The following is a 23,969-nucleotide window of genomic DNA, read 5'->3' on the forward strand; positions in this document are numbered from 1 at the left end:
TCTTAGTGTTCACAGTAACTTAAGCAAATAAATATAACTGAGTAAAATGTGCAATGTTTTCCTCAGATGAAGAGTAGAAGTATGAAGTAGCATAAAATGGAAGTACTTAGGCAAAAGTACCTCGAAATTCTCTAAATTTCATTGAAAGCAGTTGCAAAGTATTCTGCTTCTGCTCAATACTAATCACTAACAACTTAATATTTTTATAGCCCCCAATGTCCTCAAATCCTTGAAACACACCTGGCTACCACAAAGACTTTTGTTTTCAGTGGACATTATAGTTTCCGCAAGTCTCCTTCAAAAGCAGACTGACCCGAGATGACTACATGGCTCCATCTAGTGTCCAAAAGAAGAACAGCACCGAGTTTAAAGAGCATTTCAATTGACCTTCATGTCACACTGCAGAGGGACTGGTTCACACAACGTGGACTGGCTGAAAGTCACTGTATCAACCCAAATGAAAACCTAGTTTCTCTTTTTGTTGTGTATGTATTTATTAATACAACCAAAGGATTAAATCTGAGCGCATTCATTCATGACCTTACATGCTGAGTCCGTCCCTCTGACTGAACATGTACACGCCTGCATGTATTGATTACCCTGAGGTCAGAGAGTTCAGTGTCTGGCTAATTGCCTACTCAGTCAATTTCATCTTGAAAAGCTTTGCCAGTGTTTTGGAAACATTGCAGTAAAAATCATGCCTCATTTTAGTAATATTTTGTTTTTGTTTTGCCTAACTATGAAAAGTCTGAAGATCATACCTAAATTATGGCTACAGAAATCACTTCCTGTTTCCTTCTTGTGATTTGTGTTTGTATGACACGCCATTTAATCAAAGCCTGTTGCTTAGATTGTCATAAATACTGTATTATATTTATTAAAATGACAATAAAAAGGCTAATTAAAAGCAAAAGTTATGACAAATGGAGGTTTGGTAGAAAACAGACATTTATTAAAATGAGGTAACCACTTCTTATCCACAGAAAAATAAATAATAAACAATCTCAGCCTGTTATTTACAACTCTGGATGTTGCGCGTTGTTGACAGGAATAAAAGGTTTTTATTTTTTTATTTCTTCTCCTCCTGCTTCTCCTTCTGTTTCTCCTCTTCCTGTCGCTCACGGCCAAACTCCACCACCAAAGGTTTCCCTAGCAACCGGTATCCGTGGACCAACTGCAAGGCTTTCTGGGCTGTTTCAGCATCTGTCACAGGACGACAAATACACTCACTAACTGATCGAATGTCTCGATGTGTAATGAAAAAACAAACACACATACACAGCTTAGTTTGTTTATGATTGGTCAGTGTGTTTGTCACTTTGGTCCAGAGTGAAATGGACTGTTGTTAGCTCTGATACAAACCAATAAGCGCACTGCACCACTTTCACCTCTTGTGTGGGAGACACTGTTTTTCACCTGGCAGAGTGATGAAGGCCTGACCCTTCATCCTCCCAGTCAGCAGGCGGTAAAGGACTGGCGGCTCATTCTTCTGCTCAAACCTGGAGAACAGCGCCACCAGCTGGGCCACTGAGGCCTGTGCACTCAGGTTCTTCAAACACAGCACCTGCACAGAGACACAAGTCTTCAATACGTCTCTGCAGATGCTTGGTGGAGTTGGTCATGTCACTGCATCATCTGTGCTCAGTGTGTGTGTGCTGTTACCAGGGTGTAGCTCTAAGTTTAAAGCTGCAGCTCTTTGATGTACCATATGAAAATATAATTAAAGTTTACAACAATCATCATCCTTTTCTTCTGACAGACTGAAAGAAGTGAAATTTATGAGTCCTCCACCTGCAGATCCTTAAGGTTTTAAACTACCGCGAGATAATTTATGTCATTTTAATGCTCCATTGTCGGAGCATTAAGTGCCCATAGGACCCCTATTAAAATTGAAACAGTTCCTGCTTGCTGCATTCATTCGTCCTGCTCACACTGGCCACCAAGAGATCCATTCCCATAGCAATTTCGATGAGCTCTCGCTCTGTGCAAAAATGTATTCTAAACTTTCTCCAAAGGTAATACAAGGCTTCATCAGTCGCAATAAGATAAATCAAGTGGATACTTTTTAGCACTAAATTCTCTCTTTGTGTGTCCCTGCACGGTGTTTCCTTGCTGAGCTGCACAGGAGGGACAGTAAGACGAGGGGATAACGTACTAAACTGACAAACTTTCGAAGATGTTCACCTGATTTATTTGTCAAGTCCGACTGCTGAAGTGTCACATCAGCCTCAGGTGAACTTCCACTGCTGTGAATTTTGTCATCCCTCACTTACATTGGATATATGAAGTGAATTATAACAACAAGCAAAACCTGTTTTAACAGCCTCGTTTGCACCAAGCAGTCTGATTCAGTTCAGTTCAGCTCGTTAACTTAGATATATATTTTCTATTTTTCTGTAATTAACAATATATTAATATATAAATAGGTATTTATTCATTTATAGGTATGTGAGTGGACACACATGTATACACTGGCAGAATTACATATATTCATACTTTGGGCAATTTGTATGTTACTTATTCAAATATAAAAAGATAGCAGGACAAGTTGATGAAGATATAAATATATATATATATATATATATATATATATATATATATACAGTACAGGCCAAAAGTTTGGACACACCTTCTCATTCAATGCGTTTTCTTTATTTTCATGACTATTTACATTGTAGATTCTCACTGAAGGCATCAAAACTATGAATGAACACATGTGGAGTTATGTACTTAACAAAAAAAGGTGACATAACTGAAAACATGTTTTATATTCTAGTTTCTTCAAAATAGCCACCCTTTGCTCTGATTACTGCTTTGCACACTCTTGGCATTCTCTCCATGAGCTTCAAGAGGTACTCACCTGAAATGGTTTTCCAACAGTCTTGGAGGAGTTCCCAGAGGTGTTTAGCACTTGTTGGCCCCTTTGCCTTCACTCTGCGGTCCAGCTCACCCCAAACCATCTTGATTGGGTTCAGGTCCGGTGACTGTGGAGGCCAGGTCATCTGCCGCAGCACTCCATCACTCTCCTTCTTGGTCAAATAGCCCTTACACAGCCTGGAGGTGTGTTTGGGGTCATTGTCCTGTTGAAAAATAAATGATCGTCCAACTAAACACAAACCGGATGGGATGGCATGTCGCTGCAGGATGCTGTGGTAGCCATGCTGGTTCAGTGTGCCTTCAATTTTGAATAAATCCCCAACAGTGTCACCAGCAAAACACCCCCACACCATCACACCTGCTCCTCCATGCTTCACAGTGGGAACCAGGCATGTGGAATCCATCCGTTCACCTTTTCTGCGTCTCACAAAGACACGGCGGTTGGAACCAAAGATCTCAAATTTGGACTCATCAGACCAAAGCACAGATTTCCACTGGTCTAATGTCCATTCCTTGTGTTTCTTGGCCCAAACAAATCTCTTCTGCTTGTTGCCTCTCCTTAGCAGTGGTTTCCTAGCAGCTATTTGACCATGAAGGCCTGATTGGCGCAGTCTCCTCTTAACAGTTATTCTAGAGATGGGTCTGCTGCTAGAACTCTGTGTGGCATTCATCTGGTCTCTGATCTGAGCTGCTGTTAACTTGCGATTTCTGAGGCTGGTGACTCGGATGAACTTATCCTCAGAAGCAGAGGTGACTCTTGGTCTTCCTTTCCTGGGTCGGTCCTCATGTGTGCCAGTTTCGTTGTAGCGCTTGATGGTTTTTGCGACTCCACTTGGGGACACATTTAAAGTTTTTGCAATTTTCCGAACTGACTGACCTTCATTTCTTAAAGTAATGATGGCCACTTGTTTTTCTTTAGTTAGCTGATTGGTTCTTGCCATAATATGAATTTTAACAGTTGTCCAATAGGGCTGTCGGCTGTGTATTAACCTGACTTCTGCACAACACAACTGATGGTCCCAACCCCATTGATAAAGCAAGAAATTCCACTAATTAACCCTGATAAGGCACACCTGTGAAGTGGAAACCATTTCAGGTGACTACCTCTTGAAGCTCATCGAGGGAATGCCAAGAGTGTGCAAAGCAGTAATCAGAGCAAAGGGTGGCTATTTTGAAGAAACTAGAATATAAAACATGTTTTCAGTTATTTCACCTTTTTTTGTTAAGTACATAACTCCACATGTGTTCATTCATAGTTTTGATGCCTTCAGTGAGAATCTACAATGTAAATAGTCATGAAAATAAAGAAAACGCATTGAATGAGAAGGTGTGTCCAAACTTTTGGCCTGTACTGTATATATATATATATATATATGTGTGTGTAATATTAATATTTAGATATTTTTTGTTTTCTGTAATCAACAGAGCCGCACCATTACGTCCTGTTTTCTTTGTTACCCCTCAGTTGGGGTACCTAGTACACTGATCCGATACTAAAAGACGGAGCTGGAAACACTGCAGTCTGCTGACTGGTCAATAGTGAATCCACACGCTAGCTCAACAAGGACTCGATGCACAAACAACCTATTTTTAAAAATCCCGTCAATTGTGACAGAGACTGTAAATGCTCCAAGCTGTATTTTTGTTCTGAAAATGGCATGGATCAGTGTTCTCAGTTTGATTGGGCTGGGAATGCCAAAAAATTTCACACCTTCATTTGGTTCGGTTCACTTTCACACTGTACTTTTTAAAGCGGTCCAAACCGCCTGGACAACGTCATGCAGTTACAACAGCTGCTTGTTTGGGGGCAGTATTGCCCGAAACTACCACTGACCAGGAAGAAAAAAAGCATGAGGAAGAAGAAAACCCGACTCATCGATTGGCCAGGACCGAAAACAGAGATCCATCCCCTTCAGCCGGCTTGGTCACCACAAAAACAATGGAGCAACACCAAATTTGCCTTTGTTTTTTTTTCGACCCAAAATGCACTGCGCTCTACGTCACTTCCTCTCTTTGGTTTGCTAGATAGTCCGTTTGCATTTCCCACTGTAAGCAAACCGCACCAGAGTTCACTTGCAAGTGAACCAAGACCCCCAGTTTTCAAGCAGACCGGGCATTGCTCGTTTGGTCCGCACCAGAGTTCGAATGAGCGTTCACACCACTCTAAACAAACTGAACTATCCGTTGAAACAGACCAGGGTTTGTTTAAAGTGGACCAAATAGCGCCAGTGTGAATGCGTCCTTAAGGGTACCCCACCTATAAAGGGGTGTCTCCCACCTTACCTCTCCCCTTTAGCTGTTGTACTCCATGGGAGAGGTATGTGACGTTGCAGTGTAGCAATTTCCGTGTTTTAGTGCTGTTAAACTGTTTATAAGTTCATTTTTCAGCCTAAACTTATTGTATTATATGCTAACATATTCCTGTGTCACTTAATCTGTGTAGGGGCCTGAGTTATGTAGTCGTAATTGACAAAGGACTTTATTTTTACCTCTTGCTGTCTTGCTTCTGTGTTTTACTGTATTGAATTGAATGTAAGATGGCCACCCTTTTGCTGTTGCACTCCATGGGAGAGGGGCTCGAGTTATATGGTTGTAACTGACAGAGGATGTGAATACACCACACACTGAGAGGGTAGTGCATCCTTTCAGGTGATGTAATGTCTGTTATGGCAGCCATACTGGAGGGAAAAAATAGCAGGAAAACAGCTGACAGCATTTCTAAACTGATTTCTTCACATACATTTAAACAGTTTTTGAATCTCTGGACTGGTTTTGAGTGGAAACTATTCGTAATTAGCCTAAAAAAGTGACTCATAGCTGTTGATACCTTGGAGGGTTTTCCCGGCTGGTAGTTTCGGAACCTTGGGATGCTTCGGATCCCTTCTACTGATTCCCGATTCTTTAGGATTTCTTCATCTGAGACAGTTTCAATCTCCCCTCTGACAGTCAGCGGTCCCCCTGAGCTCGCCTTCCCTGCTCCACACAGGCTGCCGATTGGCTGGCTTATATTTATCTGAGCTGGAGCAGCCAGTGGTAGCTGCCCTGGTCTGTCCTGAGCGAGCTGCTGCTCTGAGGTGTCTGAACTTGACTCTGACTGTGCTGACAGTTTTGACTGATTGTCCTTTGACTGGTTGCTGTCTGTCTGAGAGTCCTGTGGTTGGTCAGATGTAGTTCTGTGTGCAGACAGGTGTGATGCCCCACTTGTTTCTCCCTCTTGTGGTGAAGCTTGTTTGCTCTCCTTGCTGAGAACGTCTTTGTAGAGAGAGTCCATTGGATCAGAGAATGGCGCCCCCTCCTGGCCCTCCTGGTTATCTTCATCTGTGACAACACAACAACAAAGCTGGTGAGATGTTCTGACATGGACAGTGAGTGTTTTACTTAATACTCTCCTTTGTGCTATTGTTTTAAACGTTTTTTTAGTTGCTATAGTCAGACAGCAACTTGTTAAATCCCACAGTGACAGTCGCATGACAAAACCCTCTCAAAGACCTCAGAACAGAAGATGTATGAAGGCTTTAATTTCAGGCCTGGTGTGTAGATAATGTAATTCTACTTTTCTGGAAACTCTGTTCTAAAGCTGACAATCTGGGAACTGAGATGTACTCAATTTAAGCAATTTATGTCCCCTAACAATGCTTGTTTTTGCCACTGACAGGCTCAGATTATTATTCTAAGTGTCTGACAACATTATGGAAAGGATCCCCACAGAGACAGACCTCTTTGTTAAAGAGTAAGATACTTTTTGTTTGACCAAAAACAGTTCAGAAATCCCCATCCCCAATTCCACCAAACTCCATTTAAATAAACAGTAATTTTAGTGTGTACAGAGCCATCGTATTTTCATATCTGCCTGGGTGAATTAAGAGTTTACTTCAACCAAACCAGAGTTGGTGATTGTTGGAACAGTGGTAAGACAACCCGAGACATTATTTGTGAGTTTTATTTCGTTTCTGTTGACTTTGAATGAAGTGTGTTTTACGATGATAAAATGACTCTTTATTTAAATGGGGTCTGGTGGGATTGGTGCTTTACCTCTGTGGTAAAGTGCAGTGAGGAAACCCAGGCGGTCAGTTCCCTGGAAAAGTGCTTGTTCGATCTCCATCTCCCGGCGTGACAGCGGCCGGCTGGCAGCAAAGCGCTGTGGGCGGGACAGGAGCTCTGCCCTGGCTTCGATCTTGTCTCTGATCACCTGCAGGCGCTGCTGCTTCGCACCTGGGGCTGCGCACACACCATGGGACTGTGTGGGCACAAGGTCGGGAGTCAGACGATAGTTTGTAGGGTGAGGTTTTTATACAGTGTTTCCTCAGAATAAGACGTTAGATTTGGCCCACATGTGTACACAATTATACAAACATATTTAATCTGACATTTGCATGTTTCATTCAGGTTGAGAGTTTCCAATCCGTGCCACCTGAATGTGTTTGCATACAGACAACCAGAGAGAATATGAGGAGAACATGCTGGTGTACCTTCTCTGCTGCCTCTGGTACGTCTCTGCTCTGCCACAGCTGGATCTCAGTGTCAGTTAGGCCCAGTTCCCGCAAGCTGGCCAGCTCCTTCTCCCCGTCCTGCAGGGCCTGGAACTGGGAGAGGCTTCTCACTCCAGCTGCCTGTTCCCCAAACGGCCGATAGAGCGCCGCGGGGGCGAAGCACTGCCTCTTAGCTACACATCTGTGGGACTCAAAGTTGAGCTCAAATTAAGATCCAACACATAAACTTTTGTCTACATGATGTGTACATGATGCGGGAATCACACTCCCAAAAGCAGCTGCAGACGCTTTCAAAGTCATGTGGCTTCAATGTTTCTGATATTTTACAGTCAGAATTTACTGATAAAAAGATGGCTGAATGAGAGTATGCAGCCCCGGGGGTTGGTGAAGAAAATCCTCCCGGCTGCTCAGTGGGACACTGTGAAGGCAACATAACAGAGCATTTGATGGACGCTTTTATCCAAAGCACCTCACAGTAACAAGAGCGTGGGATTTTTTTTTTTATTTCTTATATATAAAGCACAGAGAGCTCCTGTGGGAATAAAGCTGCAGACATTGCTTACTTTTCCCAGTGAGCTACACAGGCAGGTTTTTATTAACACTGCTTATTGTTTTTTTTTTTTTTATTGTCACTGTGTGGCAGTAAATTCATCCAGTGATGGGTTCGCCATATATTGCTCTGTCAAGGTCTGCTGTCAAGAGGCTGATTTTTAGTTTGAAACCTGCAAATTTCATGACAGGATGTTTTGTTTGTTCAGTAGTAGGGAGAATATTTTCAGAATGTAGTGCGACATTAGTGCCAATGCACTGATGGCTACTGTAGGCAAGGGATTGTATTGTGGTGCATTTTGTATCTAAAGTTTGTCCTAATCCCAGTGGGTGTCTGCAGCACTGTAAGAAAAATCTAGTTGGCTGGAAGTACAAGACAGTGGCAAAAGGACATAACATAGAGCTAAACTGTGCAAGATTGTTTGTGAACAAAATGTTTCCATGGTTTGTGTTTAACTTTCTCTCTACATGCCATTATTTTTAAAATACAAAAAGACTGACCGGTCGATGTCAACGTCAGTGTGGAGCTGCTGCAGCAATAGGCTGTGCAGCTGCCGCTGGCCCTCCGTCTCCTGCTCCTCCAGCAGCGGGCCATCCTCGCAGGGTCTCCGGCTCACTCTGGCCAACAGAACACACACACATCAGTTCAGACACTCTCAGTCGATGCTTACACAACAGTAGGGCTGTCAATGAATCGATTAGTTGTTTGTAGGGATGCATAATAATAATGGCACATCATTTGTATCGGCCAATATTGGCTTTAAGATGATTCAGGATTGGCCAACATGCTTTTTCTTATTTTGCACAATGAGTGAATATCACACCAGTACTGTAATTCACGTCTCCATCTGCTGGTGGGCCATCACGATAAGAGTATGCATGCATAATATGATGTTAATTCTGCTACAGAAGACACTTGATGATCACTCAAATTAGGAGGGGAAAAGTGGATATATCAATATCGATATAGGCCAAAAAATTGTTATATATTGGCATGTCAGATATCTGCAAAAAAATCTAATGTTGTGCATCAGTGTTTCCCAAAGTCCAAGATGACGTCCTCAAATGTCTTGTTTTGTCCACAACCCAAAGACAATACATTTACTGTTGTAGAAGAGTAAAGAAACCACAAGATGCTCACATTACTCACATCAATTAATGCATTATTAAATTAGCTGGCAACAGATTTAAAAGTTAATCCACCATCATCAGCAATGTGTTGGTCAGGTGACAACAGCTCTGGGTCATTTGGTGGACACTTGGGCTCAACACAGAAATTCACAAGAAAATTTAAAACTAGACAGAGGTTGAATAGTTACAGTGGAAGTTAATAACTTGGACAACAGAGTCAGGGCTGTAACTAACAATGGATTTCATTATTGATTGATCTGCCAATTATTTTCTCAATGATTGGATTCACTGTTTGGCATGTAAAAAAGAGAAATGGTGAGAAATAACCACCACAATTTCATGCAGCCCTCCATACTGTCTTCAGATTGCTTATTTTGTCTGACTGACAGTCCAAAACCCAAAGATATTTAGATTGCACTCACATAAATCAGAGAAAAACAGGCAGGTCTCATCATGCTTCATGAGAAGCTGGGACTGGGGAACATTAGGCATATTTACCTGGCAAAATGACTTAAATGATTAATGAATTATCAAAATAGCAGCTGGGTGATTTTCTGTGAATCAACTAACCTTCTTATTAATAAACTGGTTACATAACTATACAGGAGGGGAGGGATCCCTTTAACGTCACTGGGTGTATTAGGGAAGGTTTCAAATCAATAAGCAGGATAGCTTGATAGCAACATTGGATTTAAAGGATCTCATTTCCCATCCTTTAATTTTATTTTCAAACACTTTATAAATTGAATTTCCAGATCATTGACTAAATCACAGACAGGTGACAAATAAAGGAAAACCTTCAATGAATGAAACATATGGAAACATGGAGGGTCACAGAATGGTTTGATGATTGGGACATGATTATACTATTCTATCACCTATGGGAGATTTTTGACTAGTGTTTACTGGGTGTTCAGACAAGAAATTTAGGGGCCTGATCGCCAAATTTGTCATTTGCAACATTAGGTCAGTCCCAGGCAACCCCCCTTTTGATTTAATTGTACCTGGCTCATCAAAACAAACACCATGCATGCAACCCCAAGGGTTGCAATATGATGGCACATTGTGTCGCTGCAGAAGTTGAGCCAGGTTTCTCTTGTTTGGATGATTCTATGTTTCTTTATTGGGCTCCCATTGAACTTATGTTGTTTTCATTAGACTGAACATGGCCTAGTACAGTGTTCTCCACCACCACCACCTTCTCCATCAAAACACAAACTGAGAGAATATCTTTTGGAGGAATGGCGTTAGCCCATCCAGTAGATAGTTCTGAGGCTTAGCAAATCTATGACAAGGCACACTGAAGCTCATCGGAGAAGCTTGTGTGGCCCAAAACCTTAATACATTCAATGTTGAGTTGTCCTTTAATTTGGGAAGCTGCATCCATATCGCTCGCCCCTACTTCTGCCTGAAATGATGTAAGAAAAGGTGTAAAATATCAGCTGGGCAGTGGACTTTAACTAAGGGTCTATACTTTATTAATGAGAGCAAAGGGTGGCTGGGGTGGGACTTTGTTATATTTTATATCATGACCCTCCCTGGAACTACAAATATTTTTCCTTGAGCCACACACAGTGACTGCATGACCCTCCCTTTGTCATAAATAACCATATCTCACAGTTTCTAGCTGTGTTAAATGGTGTGATTTTGGAGATTTTTTAGAGAAAACATGCCTTTAAAACCTACTTGCAGGTTTTGGAAGGAACTATCCAGCAAAGCCTGAGATGCAGCTGTTAGACAGAGCCTGATAAGCTTGGAGATCAAAAAGAAGGAAAACAAACTTGCATATTTCGATAAAAAATGTCAGTATGCATCACTTAATGAGTGTTTTTTAATCTGGAGGAAGGATCTTTCCATCAAAAATAAAACAAAAACGATATGATGGGTAAGTGTAAGTGTAATTTGCATGCCTGCCCCCATTGACTCCAGTAGAAGTGGAACATCAGGCCCGTGTTTCTGCGCTCTAGGTGCCTGGCGTTTTTGCCAGACGCCAACAAGTATAAAGTTGGTAAACAATGGAGGATAAACTGGAAGTCTCCGTTTTCTTGTGCCCAACACACTATTTACTGACAGCCTCTCACCCTCAACCAGAGCTACAGCAAGTACCCTCTGCCTCAGCATTGTAGGAACTAGCTACTAATTACTGTGAAATAAATTAAATAAATAAATGGTAGATTAATTACACAGGAAGGTTAGGGTGAGGTGTTTTGCAACTTTTATATTTTCATTGGTTTGAAGTTCGGAAGGTAGTTAAAATAAATACAAAATGCAACCAGTTAATCAAATCAAAAAACAAAAACCCGATTTTGCACCTCCCCTCCCCTCTCATAAATAACGAACAGTCCCTAAATGTGTTTTAGCGGGTGCTCTGATTGTGTCTGTGTCTTCCTCAGTACAGGTTTACAAACCACCTTAACTGCCCTTTGAGGAAGAGGAGAGAGGGCTGCCATATTTCTATTACATCTAACTTTTTTGTTTTGTTTAAATTCTCTATGAATCCCTTTAACAGTTGCTAAATGTGATAAATTGAAACTTCCGGGGCCAAACCAGACGAGGACAGCAGGCAGAGGTGAGACGCACGGTCTGCGCTACGCTGTGAATCGGTGTAGGTTAATGAAAGTATAAAAGACCAGTCTAACGTATTTTAAGATGAAACTGCGGACAACAGAACACACACGGGAGCCACAGAGATGCTAACGCTAGCTTAGTTGGCTGTAGCTATCTCCATGACAACAACGGTCCTGAAGTAGACTGAAAGATCGACGTAACAACTACGAAAGAGCTTTAAACTGGTATTTTATGGAAGCACTTAGATTAATACACGTATTAAACCAAATACTTTAGATTAAAATGCCTCATTTTTTATAAAATTACTGGTTTGTGACACTGATAACTGCAAGTGTTATTTACCTTCGCATGCTTCCGCCTTGTGCTTCGACTTCCGGCGTGGGGAATCATGGGAAGTGTAGTAAAACCGCCATATTACCAATAATGAACTATAAGATATATTTCATGGTTACACTCGAGGAAAATAATGCCACAGCTTAGATTTGAGGCATTTTGGGCTGGAAATAGATACATGTATATTGAGTTTAGTGCAGTTATTATAACAACAGAGAGGAAACAGTGTAACCACAGTGTGTTTTTAAGCTGTTTGGCTGAATGTTGTTCTCTCTATGGAAATCCACGAGATCTAACACGCAGCATGCATTTTTTTATTATTATATAATACCTTTCAAAGAATAAAGCACATAAAACCTTTCCAAGTAACCCACCACACCCAGCTTCATTAGAAGGGGTGTGGTTATATCCCCATGTCTATCAGGTTGCCTTGCCTGCGTTGATGCCTTCAGCTGTGGACGGTGTCATATTTATTAAACGTGATGCTGCAAAGCCTTACTGGATATATACTCTAAACCGCTCCCACCCTCCCCACCCAGCTGAAGTGTCCTCAATTAGCCTGCTGGCTGACGTCAGTAAGGTGACATGGGTGCTGCTTCTCTTCATCTCTGAGCAATAAGCAGCCAGCTGCTGCAACATGGCATTAATAGACGAGTGCACAGAGCCTGGCTGTTTGCATGCAGTTAAAAATTTCCCATGCATTGGTGCGCGGTTGTGCAGCAGCTCCTCTCCTCCTGCAGCCCGCCCGCCTGCAGCCGGTGTCGGGGTCGCCGGCAGCTCGGCTCGGCTCCGCTCCGCTCGGCTCCTCTGCAGGGCTGCAGGGCTGCGCAGCTCCTGACTGACAGAGAGATGAGGGGTGGGGACGCAGGGTGGGGTCACAAGCAGGGAGAGGCGGAGGAGGAAAAGGCAGAGAGAGAGAGCCCAGCCCTTGAATACACGGCAACAACACGCCGTCAGAGAGAGAGGGAGAGACACAGAGAGACTGGCTGTTTTTGGGGGGAGCAAAGGGAGCCTTCGACGCTGCGGATATGAACTGAAAAGACACACTGGAAGAGACAGGGATCGTGTTCCTATATCCCCAAATCTTACTGTAAAGGTGGAAAACTAGCCCCCCCAAACCCTCCTTTCTCCCCACCAGTTCTTATTCAGATAGAGCTACACCCAAAGCCCCGACCGACCCCCTCCTGCTCCTGCTGCTCCACCCCTCCGCCGCTGCACCGCTCCGGCAACCGAGATGCACACGGAGACCCGTAACAAGAAAGTAAGTGCACGTTATTGACTTTGCCCTGGTCAATGCAAAAAAAGAGAAACATCTATCTGTGTGGATGATCTGCCTGAACACAAGCAGAGTTGACATTGTCAGCTCAACATGTGCCAAATACGCATGTCAGTGAGCATAGATGTCTATAACAGATAATTACAAGTGTATCCTTGCAGACAGGCAGTTTATTTTGCAATTACTGGAAGAGTTTTGTAACAGCGACCTCATTGCATTGCAAGAACATCATGTTTGGAGCAGTGTCATTTCCACGGATGACACGGAAACCTCTCCGTCTCCCCTGTCTGTGTCTTTCTCTCTCTGGTCGAGGTTAGTTCAGGTTCAATTCTAAATGCTCTGTGATCTCTGAGAGGCAGGAAGGAAACGGAAGGCAGAAACTGCAGCTTGTAGGACACCATCTTAGCTTTTAAAGGGCCAGCAGCCTCCTCTGAAATACACAAACACACACAAGCCTGGGAAGCGGCCAGGTACACTGCCTCCAGCCACACTGCACGGGCCCTGCTGCCGACTGGTGCCTTTAAATGAGTGTTGCTCTCGGCACAGTGTTTTTGTGTGTCAGGTGGGTTGGTAGGATGCACTCAGAAGTGGAGCAGGTCTCAGATTTGGACACAAAGGCTGAGAGTAGATACTGGTATCTTCACTTCAGCTCCTGATATGTGATGGTTTGGGGGGGGGGGCTGGAGGCTGGAGACGCGTCACAGTTTGGTACAAGTTCCTCAATATAGAAGTGAACTTCAAACTGCAGATGTGCATGGCTGACCAACTGATGTGCACTGTGCTTGATTGACTTAAGCAGTGCACAGTACTTCACTACCACACCACGCACTGCAGTATCCTAACACTCTTGATCTGTGGTGTTTTTTTATTGTTATTTTTTACGGGAGACTTGAAAGGTTTGACCACTTTTTCACTCTACTGGGGCAAGACTGCAACTAACAATTGTTTACATCATCGATTATATATTTATTTATGTATAAGGCAATGTTCTGCTGATTTTTTTTTTTAATTTATCAATTAACTGTTAATATAAAATGCCAGAGAATAGTTAAAAATGTCCACCGCATTTTCCTAGAGCCCAAGGTGATGTGTTCACTTCAAACAGCACAAGAAGCGCCAAATATTACTCACTTTTCAATTATATTAAACTGCGAAAATCCTTACATTAAATCAAATCCTTTATAATTCATGTTTCGAACAATTATCAAAATAGTAGGTGATTGATTGATTATCTAATAGACAGACTGTTTAACTGACAGCTGTTTTGGGCTTACTCTCCATAGACATAAACTTGCAGCCTGCAACCAGTTGTGTAACATCGTAGACCAGTTGCAGGTGATGGTGTATTAGCAAGTGGTTTGTCTGGCCAGCCTGTGCATGCCAAGGCATGAAAGCCAGTTGTGGCCCTTCTGTGTGGTCCCTACCTGCTGGTTTAGCTGTGTGAACACAGGTGTTATGCAGAAAATCAAATATCACAATATATCTGACCAAATACCTCGATATCAATATTTCAACTAGCCACAAAATATCGACACAATTAGAACAGCTAGAACAGTCTGGTAAGTTCAGAAAATTACACGACTTTACTGTAATGCAGCCTTTAAAACCAGGAAAAGACAATACTTACGATATTACAATATCCAAAATGTAAGATGAAATTTAGTCTCGTATCACAATATCCAGAAATGAAATTATATCGCCAGGCCCTAAGTTTGGAGATAATAGATTTGGGTGGCTTCCCAAAATATATAATTTGATCATGAGTAAGGTATAAAAGTTTCTTTATGCTCCTGCGTACACTCGACGCAACGTGCGTGCAGTTGCTCCGCAGTTGCTATGTGCTTATCATAGTTCTGCTTCCTGTTGGTCTATGTCGCTATGCAACTCCCTGCCAAAGAGCTTGGGGGCGCGGCGTTCTTTTATATACCTACCTAGACTCTGTGACGTCTGTGGTCATTGCTCGTTCATTGCTTGTTTATCTTCCGGCTTTGCTCTAGTCACAGTGAAGATGCCGACTGAGAGAGAAAGACTGTTGCTGGAGCTCGAAATGATTGACATTGAACGACAAATGCTCTTATTACAAATGTTACGATGATGACGAAGTGAGAGGCGACTGCGCCGATGGTCTGTATGCCTGTTGAATGGCTCGAGGGGGTGTTGTGGTACTGCAGCAGGAAGTGAAACCTTGTGAAATGCCGGAAATTATGTAGCTTGAAGGACCAATTATAGCTCTTGCAGTCTGCGTTGGGTCTGCGTTGCCTCGAAGTGTGGTTACAACTTTTTGGAGGTGCACGTTGCATCTCTGCGTTGGTCGCAGAGGGATGCAAGGCCTCTGCAAAGCCCTCTGCGTTGTAGGTGCGCAGAAGCATAAACCTTGCTTAATGATTTGATAGACGTACCATAGAGCAGAGGTTCCCAACAGGTGGGTCGTGGTCAAAAAGTGGATCGCGGGTCCATTCTGAATGGACCGCAAGTAACTCACAAACATGTCAAGTTTGTAAAAACACACGTTATTTTTAAGTACCGTTAATTTATTTTGAAGTTAAGTTTTGTAAGTGCTGTTTCCTGCTGTACAGTGAGGAGTAACGGACAACTTCATGACGACATGGCCAAACACAAATATGATGCTGAATGTTAAACTGTGTGGACCTTCAACTCATGACTGTGGAGATATCTGGACCCTGTGGCTGGGAACCACTGCTATAGAGATTCCTAGCGCTGCCTTGTACCAACGCTGTATTTCACACTTCAGCCAATGTACTTCTTTTAGGGCTTATTCAGATGTACACATGTGAAGTTGACGAGTGTTCACACAGTAAAATGGAAATAACAGCTAGAATTGTCAAGGTAACAGAGGCTTAGCCTAAAGGCCAAAACACACCGGCGCCGTACAACGCGCATCAAAACAGCCACCCCCATTGTTTTCTATTTACAAACCCACACCGGCTGCGGCTCGGCACGCGTCGACGTGGCACTTCATGCTATTGTCCTATTTTTCCAGCGTTGCCGCCCTTGAAAAAGCGCTATTTTGAACTTACCAGCCTAGCGGACTGTGTGCAACAGAAATCCGGTTGACGCCACACAGCGCAACGCTTTTTGTGTGTGTTGGGGGTGGCACTTGACTCGCGTCAATGACGCCGCCAGTGTGTTTTGGCCTTAAGAGTAGTTATCCAAACATTTCCCAGAGGTAGAGCTGCTAGGAAGTTGAAATAATGTCCTTAGTCGTGTGAAACCTTAAAAAGCCAGTGTTCAAGTTGAAGTGAGCAAACTGGCAAACACGACTCAGATCAGAAAATGACCAAAAACATAAATGGAAAGGATGTTTAATCAACTCCGAAAGTGTGAGGCAACTTGTTGAGTTAGCAGCTTTATGCTAGATAGGGCTCCAACAAATGATTATTTTTGTTGCTGATCAATCTGTTGATTATTTTCTCAATTAATTGATCAGTTAGTTGGTCTAATAAATGTCGGAAAATGGTAAAAAAGTCAATTGATGTTTCCTGAAGCCCAAGAAGATGTCCTTAAATGCCTTGTTTTGTCCAAAACCCAAAGATATTGAGTTGACTGTCATAGAGGCGTGAAGAAACCAGTTAATATACACATTTAAGAAACTGGAATCAAAGAAATTAAATTATTTTTCAAAGGAAACCTCAAGCTGATTAAACGATTAAGAAATTCCTTGGCGATTGTTTTAATAGTTGACAACTAGTCAGTTAATCATTGCAGCTCTAATGCCAAGAGGTCTTCAGTTAATCACAAGAATGCTTCATAACAAAACATTTTCTTCTCTCGCAACTGTCACTACTTTCCCACCAAAGCAGCTCCGCCTCCAGGTGAAGGTAGGTTAGCAAATTAGGGAGTTCCCTGTTTGAGCATCTCTTGTGTAGAATCCGTACACAGGGTCAAAGCATTTGGGCTCCGGGGCAAACATGTGACTGCTCTGCTCAATGAAGGGCTTTGAACTCAAAGTGGAAACCAATAGATCCATCTGCAGCCTTGTGACTGAAGACTGCTTCCACCCCTGTCATTTTTAGAAGTAGCAGCCGCAGGAAGTTGCTTTCAGCCTGCAATAAACTTAGTGAGGTGTTGTCATGAACCCCCCCATACAGTTATAATTAGCCTCGATGAATCCATTAGATAAAAGGAACATTTATGACTTATGCTGCTTGTCAGTAACCCAGGCGATCAACAATAGCATCTGAGTCACAAGCACTGCAGAAGCCAGATACAGTAAATCTGCCGGAATTTGCGTTGAAATAGAACAGTGACACTTTATGCTCAGGTTTCAGACATGGTGAAAGAGCGCTGGCATAGATGTAACAGCTTCATGATGGCACTTTATTCCCATGTCTATCTTTGCTACTAATGCTATGTGCATACATTTGAAGCTGAAACATATTTGAGACCAAAAGTCAAAGCAGCAGGATTGGAAAAAAAATATTTTAAACATCATCGTCCCCTTTTTATCGCTTGGGCCTTGGATCTGTGTGTCACAAAAAAACCCAAGTGGATCTGAGTTGACTTATCAGCTCTGATCATGTGGTGTGGTTTAATTATCGCGGAAAAAAAATTATTTTTTTGGGGCAGATGGCGCGAGTGAACTGTGAAGTGCAGGAAAAAAAAAAGTTGCTCTTTTTGATCGTGGCTGCTTGTTTGTGTTGGTGTTCTCTCTATTCGGGTCTAATTATCCTCAGGTCTAGACGTCTGCTGTGACGTCTTCTTTTAGGTTGAAAGAGGTTGAGATTCTATAATTTCTCCCCTTGTTTATTCCAAACAAACCCCAGACATAAAACTTCCTGTATGCTGGAGAATCTTTCCCTCATGCAGAGCTGCATAACAAGAACTGTTAACAACATAAAAGCTTTAATGAGCCATAATGAGAACAGTGAAATACACTTTAATGTTACATCAGTCAGTTGACTGCAACAAACCAGACATTTATTAACACACTCTAAATATTGTTGGTTATTACTTTGAGTTATGTGGTGTAATATTGTCCAAATACCCACAGGTAAGATGAATATAATGGACCACACAGTAACAGTAGGAATAAGTATTTAATTGTTTTCGCACTAGCTGAAAGTGTAGAAACATTTTTCTTACTTTCTGGTTTTTACTCTTACCTTTGACCCAGATAACTGTTTTTGACGCTGCGGGAACGGAAATCAATTTCCCGCCGTCACACTTAAGGCTGTGCATTATTGGAAGTGTAGTTAACTGATAGCAGCGCACTGATTCTTCATCACAGAGGCACGACTGAGCATGCTCCACGGTTTGTGTGTGAGTGTGTGTGTGTCCAGGATCAGCTGTAGACATGAGAGCAGGGTCAGCTGTACATTCCTGGGCAGGGCATCAGCAGGAAAGGGCCCTTGAATACAAAGTCTGCCTGTGTGTGTGAGAGATGGAGTGTGTGCCTGTGCGTGTGTGTGTGTGTGTGTGTGTGTGTGAGCGAGCTGATGCCTCACAGTAGGCAATGATTAACTGTGCTGAGCAAAGTTTGATCAAACTACCGAGATAGCGCGTGTTGTGTAGAAGTGTTTCCCCCTCCACACTACACAGACACATATGAACACATACATGCACATCTTACCGAGTTGTGAGCATGACATAGATGGGTGGAGGGGTCAGAACTAGGCAGTTGTTGCCAGCATGTTGTCACCTCAGCCTTATGAATAATAATTTCTGCCACTTCATCAACATCCGGAACATTTTCAACAGTGGTGAACTTTTTTTGTTTTTGTTTTGTTTTTTAATTTTTGGGCTTTTTGCCTTTAATATACAGGACAGTGTGAAATGGGGAGACAGAGAGAGTGGGGGGACGACATGCAGCGAAGGGTTGCAAGCCGGAGTCGAACTCGCGGTGGTGGTGAACTTTTTAAACGGAATGCTACATCACGCAGCCGTGCTGGTGATTTTGCATGTTTCAGCTCATTATGTTCACTTTTTCCATACTACAATTTGCCTTGTACAACGAGTGCTGTATGTTTTCTGAGTGATTTTGTGGCTTCTGTGGAGCCATTGGTGTCAATAGATTTCAGCACATCATGAAAACCAACACGACGAGACTTGTAGAAACTGCTATGTGTAGACAGTCCATTCTAATGAGCCATTAGTCACCTTTATATTTTGTCTTGTGATTGTTGCATGGCAATGCTGTCAACAGCAAAGACAAAAATCCACAGTTTAAGGACACTTGTACCCTTTTCCGTCTGAAATTAGCGCATGTGTGCGGGTTTTTTAAACACGGGATACCTGCTAAAAATACATGATAGACTTCTTTACCGTTGCCAGTAGACCTCATATGAGTATGCCTTTCTGTGTGTGTGTGTGTTTTTTTTACTGGTTTGTCAAGTTTGACATCACTGACCGGCTGGAAAACAGGTTAATAAATAGTAGAGCAGCGAAAATGTCACAGCGGTTACTTTTTCTCCAAACTCAGTGCGACTAATTTTGTATTTTGTGGCAGCGTGCAGGGACGGTTTTTGCTATGGGCAATGTGGGTGACCGGCCAGGGCACAATCTATGTGAGGGCAAAACCAAAAAAACCCCAAAACTCACCAGTTTTCTAGACTACCGCTCATTTCCATGTCAAGTTAGTGGAGTGGGCGCTGGGGCCCAGCAGCAGAAAGGAAAGGTGAATCCTGGCGGTTGTGGGGTGAACGGGGGTCACAGACAGGAATATAGTGGAGGCTCATAGTACTCTGCGGCGCAAGATAACGGCTTACCGGCGACAGAGAAGTCCGATTCCAGGTCCAGTAATTTCCTCTTTCATTGGTGTCATGACTGCCCAGCACCTGGACAACCGAGCCGTGGCAGCACACAGGTATGTGACGTGTCAGAGGAGAAACAAGCCGTTCACATTTCTCTCTTTGTGGCAGGTAACGGCCCACAAACCTCACTGCACTTTAGAGACTGTTCTTTACTTATGGAGGGATTTTTTTATTTTTTTATTTTATTTTGATCCCCCCTATGTTAATCACTTATTGATGCTGTTTTTGAAGTATGAATAAGTCAGTAAGTAATTTATTCCATTGAAATATCATTGATGTATTATAGAAAAGTGATTTATCTTTTTATAAATGACAAAAGGCACATCTGCCTAATTTTGGGGATGGGTTCGCCCAGGACATAAAACTAGCCAGGACCGCCTCTGGCAGTGTGTCATTGCATCGTGCTGGCAAAGGGGTAAAATTACCACCTCCACCCAGTTGTTGAATTTCAATCACTTCCGATGGAAGCCGATTTGAGCTCGAGCCGATAAATACTTGTGACTACTGCACAACAGGAACGGAAAGCCGATTGTAAGCCTGCCCATTAGATAAAAAAGCCAGATGTTAGCGGGTGTTAGTGTCTTTTTTGTGCAGTGGGAAAGGGGCTTAACTTGACATTTAAAGGGGACCTATATTTTGTGAGCTTTATATAGTGTTACAGTGAAGAATGTTCATATTAAATGTAGCCAAAGTCTCAAATTCTGAGGTAACTGTATGTAGAAATAATATCTGTGAGCATAAAAGCTAAGGTTTCCTCCTGGTCTCTCTGTTTCCAGCATTTTTTAAAGCTCTGGCTACAGTATGATGTCATAGTGTGATGAATTTCTTTATATGGTCATGTACTTCAAGCACGCTACTGCAAGAGTTTACATTACGTAGCCTACACTGCTACGGGGCTTTAAGAGATAGGTGCTAAACCATGTGTGATACACAGAGGGTGAATACAGGTGTTCTAGCCCCGACAGTATGAGGAAAATAAGTGTTTTTTTGACCATTAAAACATGTAAAAAAGTGTTCTAGTAGAAACCCTAAATACAAGTATGAACCTGAAAATGAGCTGAATGGGTTCTCATTAAGACAACATCCATGTTTGCTTATTTGTCTCGACATTGGGCATTGATATTTTAAATGTCACAATTCCTCAAATTGGTGCTTTTCGGAGAACAACTAACAGCTTTAATTGCACAACTGAAATGCGGTTAAAGCCAGTAAGCACAATGACATCATAGCTTCGACAAATCAGAGCAGCAAATTATTCACTGCGATGGATTTACTTTGAATTAGAGTTCTCCTAGGGAATCAACACATGCACTGTCAATGTATATCCACAAACTATTCCTTAAGAGTCAGAAAAGTTTTAAATGTAAGCCTACGAGCGAGACACAACCCAAATGTGCAACAAGTCAATTGAATTTAATGGGAAATTTTACTTTTTATTCCCTTGTGCAGATGTTATTACCTGCAGATGCATGGACTTTCATACCAGACATATTTTCGGGGATCTAAAATATCAGTGTACATGTAGGTTTTTAGTGTCAGTACTATAAAATCAGGGGCATCTTTCTCAAACTTCAGGTAAGATAAGATAAGAATGAAGCAAGAAATCTGTCACAAACATGGCACAAACAGTGTTCTTAGCACACAGTAGTCAAATATAGACCAGAATACAATGCATCTGCAAACAGGTTTGGATTTGCAGCATGTAACTGTCACTATTTCTTCACTGGAAAATTTGATTCCAGTATTGCTGTTGTTCATTCCACCCACCTACACACACACACACACACACACACACACACACATATATTATATTCCACTTCTCAATGAAACTAGTTCATAGTGCAAATGTTTTGCACTGGTTTGCAACGTGTGGTTGAATTAAATCTTTCTTTCCATTAGATGTGTGACTTTGCAGAATCGTTGGTTAAATACAAAATGTCTATGGTCAGAACTCAGTCAAACAACACATAACAGTATTTGAATTTAGGCATTATTGCACCATGAAGTGAATTGTGCACTGCCTGTTATATATTCAAACCATCAATCTCAAAGTTCAGAGTTACTAGTGGAAGAATTACATTTTGGGAAATGTAGGAAGACCTTATAGTAGAAGCAGGTGTAGTTTGAGAGAAAGCAGGTGCACCAAAAATACATTACAGCACCTGATCACGCAGACGAACTTGGCATGTGCTGGATGCCATTAATAGATTCTCTCTAATGACATAGAAGTATCCAGGGGTGCATTTGTGATTTAAAGGCACTTGTGACCCAGAGATCAGGAGTCTCATGCTTCACCGGCTGAGCTAAGGGCGCTCTAATAAGTGTACTGTAAGTGTTTTCCAGGTGGTGAGGAGGTGGCGGAGCTAACCGGCTCACTGCACTTTTCCATTTTCCATTTTATGCGATGCTCTTATTCGGAGTAATTTACGGCATGTGCAGCAGCACAATAAGCTTCACTTCCTTGATCACCAGGACGAGCGCGAAAGGTTGGATAATGGTGTGCTGCCAGTTTCTGTGACCACCAGATGAGATGGAGACGCATCTTCGTACAGAAACGTTGACATGTTCCCCTGCAGAAGCTTGTACAAACCTTTACTGAGTATATGTGTTTGTGTATTTAGGTGGTGAACCAACTCAGCAGAGTGGGTGACTGGTTAATTGGCCAACTGGCTGCCTGACTGTGTGTGTGTGTGTGTGTGTGTGTGTGTGTGTGTGTGCGTGTGTCTTAGTGCATGTGCAACAGAAGAGATAAATGAGAGTGAGGTATGAAGCCATGGCATGAGGAATGGACTGGGTGCATTAGGGCGGCCGCAAGGGTCACGGCTGGCGGGTGGCGTTGTAGTCGGGTCATTCAGTCAGCTGTATCGCTGAGAATTAATGGGAGGCAGGTAGTCTGGAGAGCAGAAGAGAGGTAAATGTCAGACCTGTGCTTTTCATTAGTCTGCATCCACTGTAGAGCCAAACAGAGCTGCACAGGCCTGCATTTTTTCATATCTTCTTAAGTGCCGTGTCATAATATACAACTATACAGCACTATATTAAAAGAATCTAAGGAAGATACAGCATGGAAAGGACACTCCTTCAACATGACACAAGGCCAGCTCCGTAAAGAAATGGGTTTCCCAGTTTGGTGTGGAACAACTTGACTGGCCTGCACAGAGCACTGACCTCAACCCTGTCCAACACCTTTGGGATGAAGTGGACTGCGAGCCAGACCTTATCACCCAACATCAGTGTTGGATCTCGCTAATGCTCTTGTGGCTGAATGGGAGCAAATCCCTGCAGCAAGGTTCCAAAGTCTTGGGGAAAGCCTGAAACCACAGAAGTGGGGGTTGTTATCGCAGCAGATTAATGCCCATGTAGATATATTTGGGTGTCCACGTACTTTTGTGTTCATTTAGAAGAAGGTGGGATTTCTGGTAGTGTTGACAACTGGTTTGATTTTGCTAAAATCCGTAGGGATTATGCATCTTGATCGTGAGTGTTCCACATGGTGTCTGCATTATTTTGGTAAGACAATATGGTAACTTATTGCTAATTTCCTGCACAGGGTTAACAGACATTGAGAAGTGCATGGGGGAAGCAGGGTTGTTGGTGGTGTCACGGTGTCTTTTCTTTTTTTCTCTGTTTGCTGGGCGGCCTTGCTCAGGCTGGCCTGCCCCAGGGCTTTAGGGCTATTTATAGAGACACAGCACCGTTTATATGGTGAAGGCAGAGCAGAGTGGAGCTGGCTGATTCTCATGTCACGATACCAAAATTCAAACCTGGGCACCAAGTTTGATATCCAAACATTTGAAGCTTGCCTACTACAAATATCACAGTGAACAAGAGTAAGCATCAAGCAGTGTGTATCCATACTTGAGACATCCTCGCATGTACTGTTTGTTCTGAGCTGCTGAGCTGTAGATCTGACCTTGATTTCCCTATAAAGAGTCTGATTTTCCTTACAACCTTGTAAAGGGGATTCAGACCTGG

General features: G+C 42.6%; 2 protein-coding genes across 5 annotated transcripts in view; one reads left to right on the top strand and one right to left on the bottom strand.

Annotated features, from left to right (window-relative positions):
• Nucleotides 1-933: 933 nt before the first annotated feature.
• rbm41 (RNA binding motif protein 41) lies at nucleotides 934-12,259 on the bottom strand. 3 transcript variants are annotated; one of them, XM_033649314.2, is made up of 7 exons: nucleotides 11,958-12,254; nucleotides 8,418-8,534; nucleotides 7,347-7,548; nucleotides 6,910-7,114; nucleotides 5,705-6,195; nucleotides 1,417-1,564; nucleotides 934-1,203 (listed from the first exon to the last, which is right to left on the bottom strand). In XM_033649314.2, exons 1-7 carry the CDS (start codon nucleotides 11,963-11,965, stop codon nucleotides 1,070-1,072), a joined length of 1,305 nt encoding a protein of 434 aa, XP_033505205.1. In that variant the 5' UTR covers nucleotides 11,966-12,254; the 3' UTR covers nucleotides 934-1,069. The 3 variants fall into 3 exon arrangements, 2 of the variants coding, with proteins under 2 accessions (XP_033505205.1, XP_033505216.1); XM_033649325.2 differs by having other exon boundaries at nucleotides 1,059-1,203; nucleotides 1,363-1,564; nucleotides 11,958-12,259; XR_004502849.2 differs by lacking the exon at nucleotides 934-1,203 and adding an exon at nucleotides 5,367-5,555 and having other exon boundaries at nucleotides 1,430-1,564; nucleotides 11,958-12,259.
• Nucleotides 12,260-12,821: 562 nt separating this feature from the next.
• Nucleotides 12,822-23,969, top strand: part of klf8 (Kruppel like factor 8) — an 86,988-nt gene continuing 75,840 nt past the window's right edge. Inside the window, exon 1 of one of the 2 annotated variants that reach the window (XM_033649292.2) lies at nucleotides 12,822-13,209. In XM_033649292.2, coding sequence (XP_033505183.2) covers nucleotides 13,183-13,209 — 27 coding nt within the window. In that variant the 5' untranslated portion in view covers nucleotides 12,822-13,182. The remainder of the gene's footprint in view (nucleotides 13,210-23,969) is intronic. The other variant, XM_033649284.2, reaches the window with a different exon arrangement.

This window comes from Epinephelus lanceolatus, chromosome 11, assembly GCF_041903045.1.
Source record: "Epinephelus lanceolatus isolate andai-2023 chromosome 11, ASM4190304v1, whole genome shotgun sequence".
NCBI lineage: Eukaryota > Metazoa > Chordata > Actinopteri > Perciformes > Serranidae > Epinephelus > Epinephelus lanceolatus.

Coding starts and splice junctions, on each gene's coding strand:
- rbm41 (XM_033649314.2), bottom strand. Junction 7,115..7,346: donor TACCAGAGGCAGCAGAGAAG/GTACACCAGCAT, acceptor GTGCCCACACAG/TCCCATGGTGTGTGCGCAGC. Junction 1,565..5,704: donor AGCCGGGAAAACCCTCCAAG/GTATCAACAGCT, acceptor GTCTCTGTGCAG/GTGCTGTGTTTGAAGAACCT.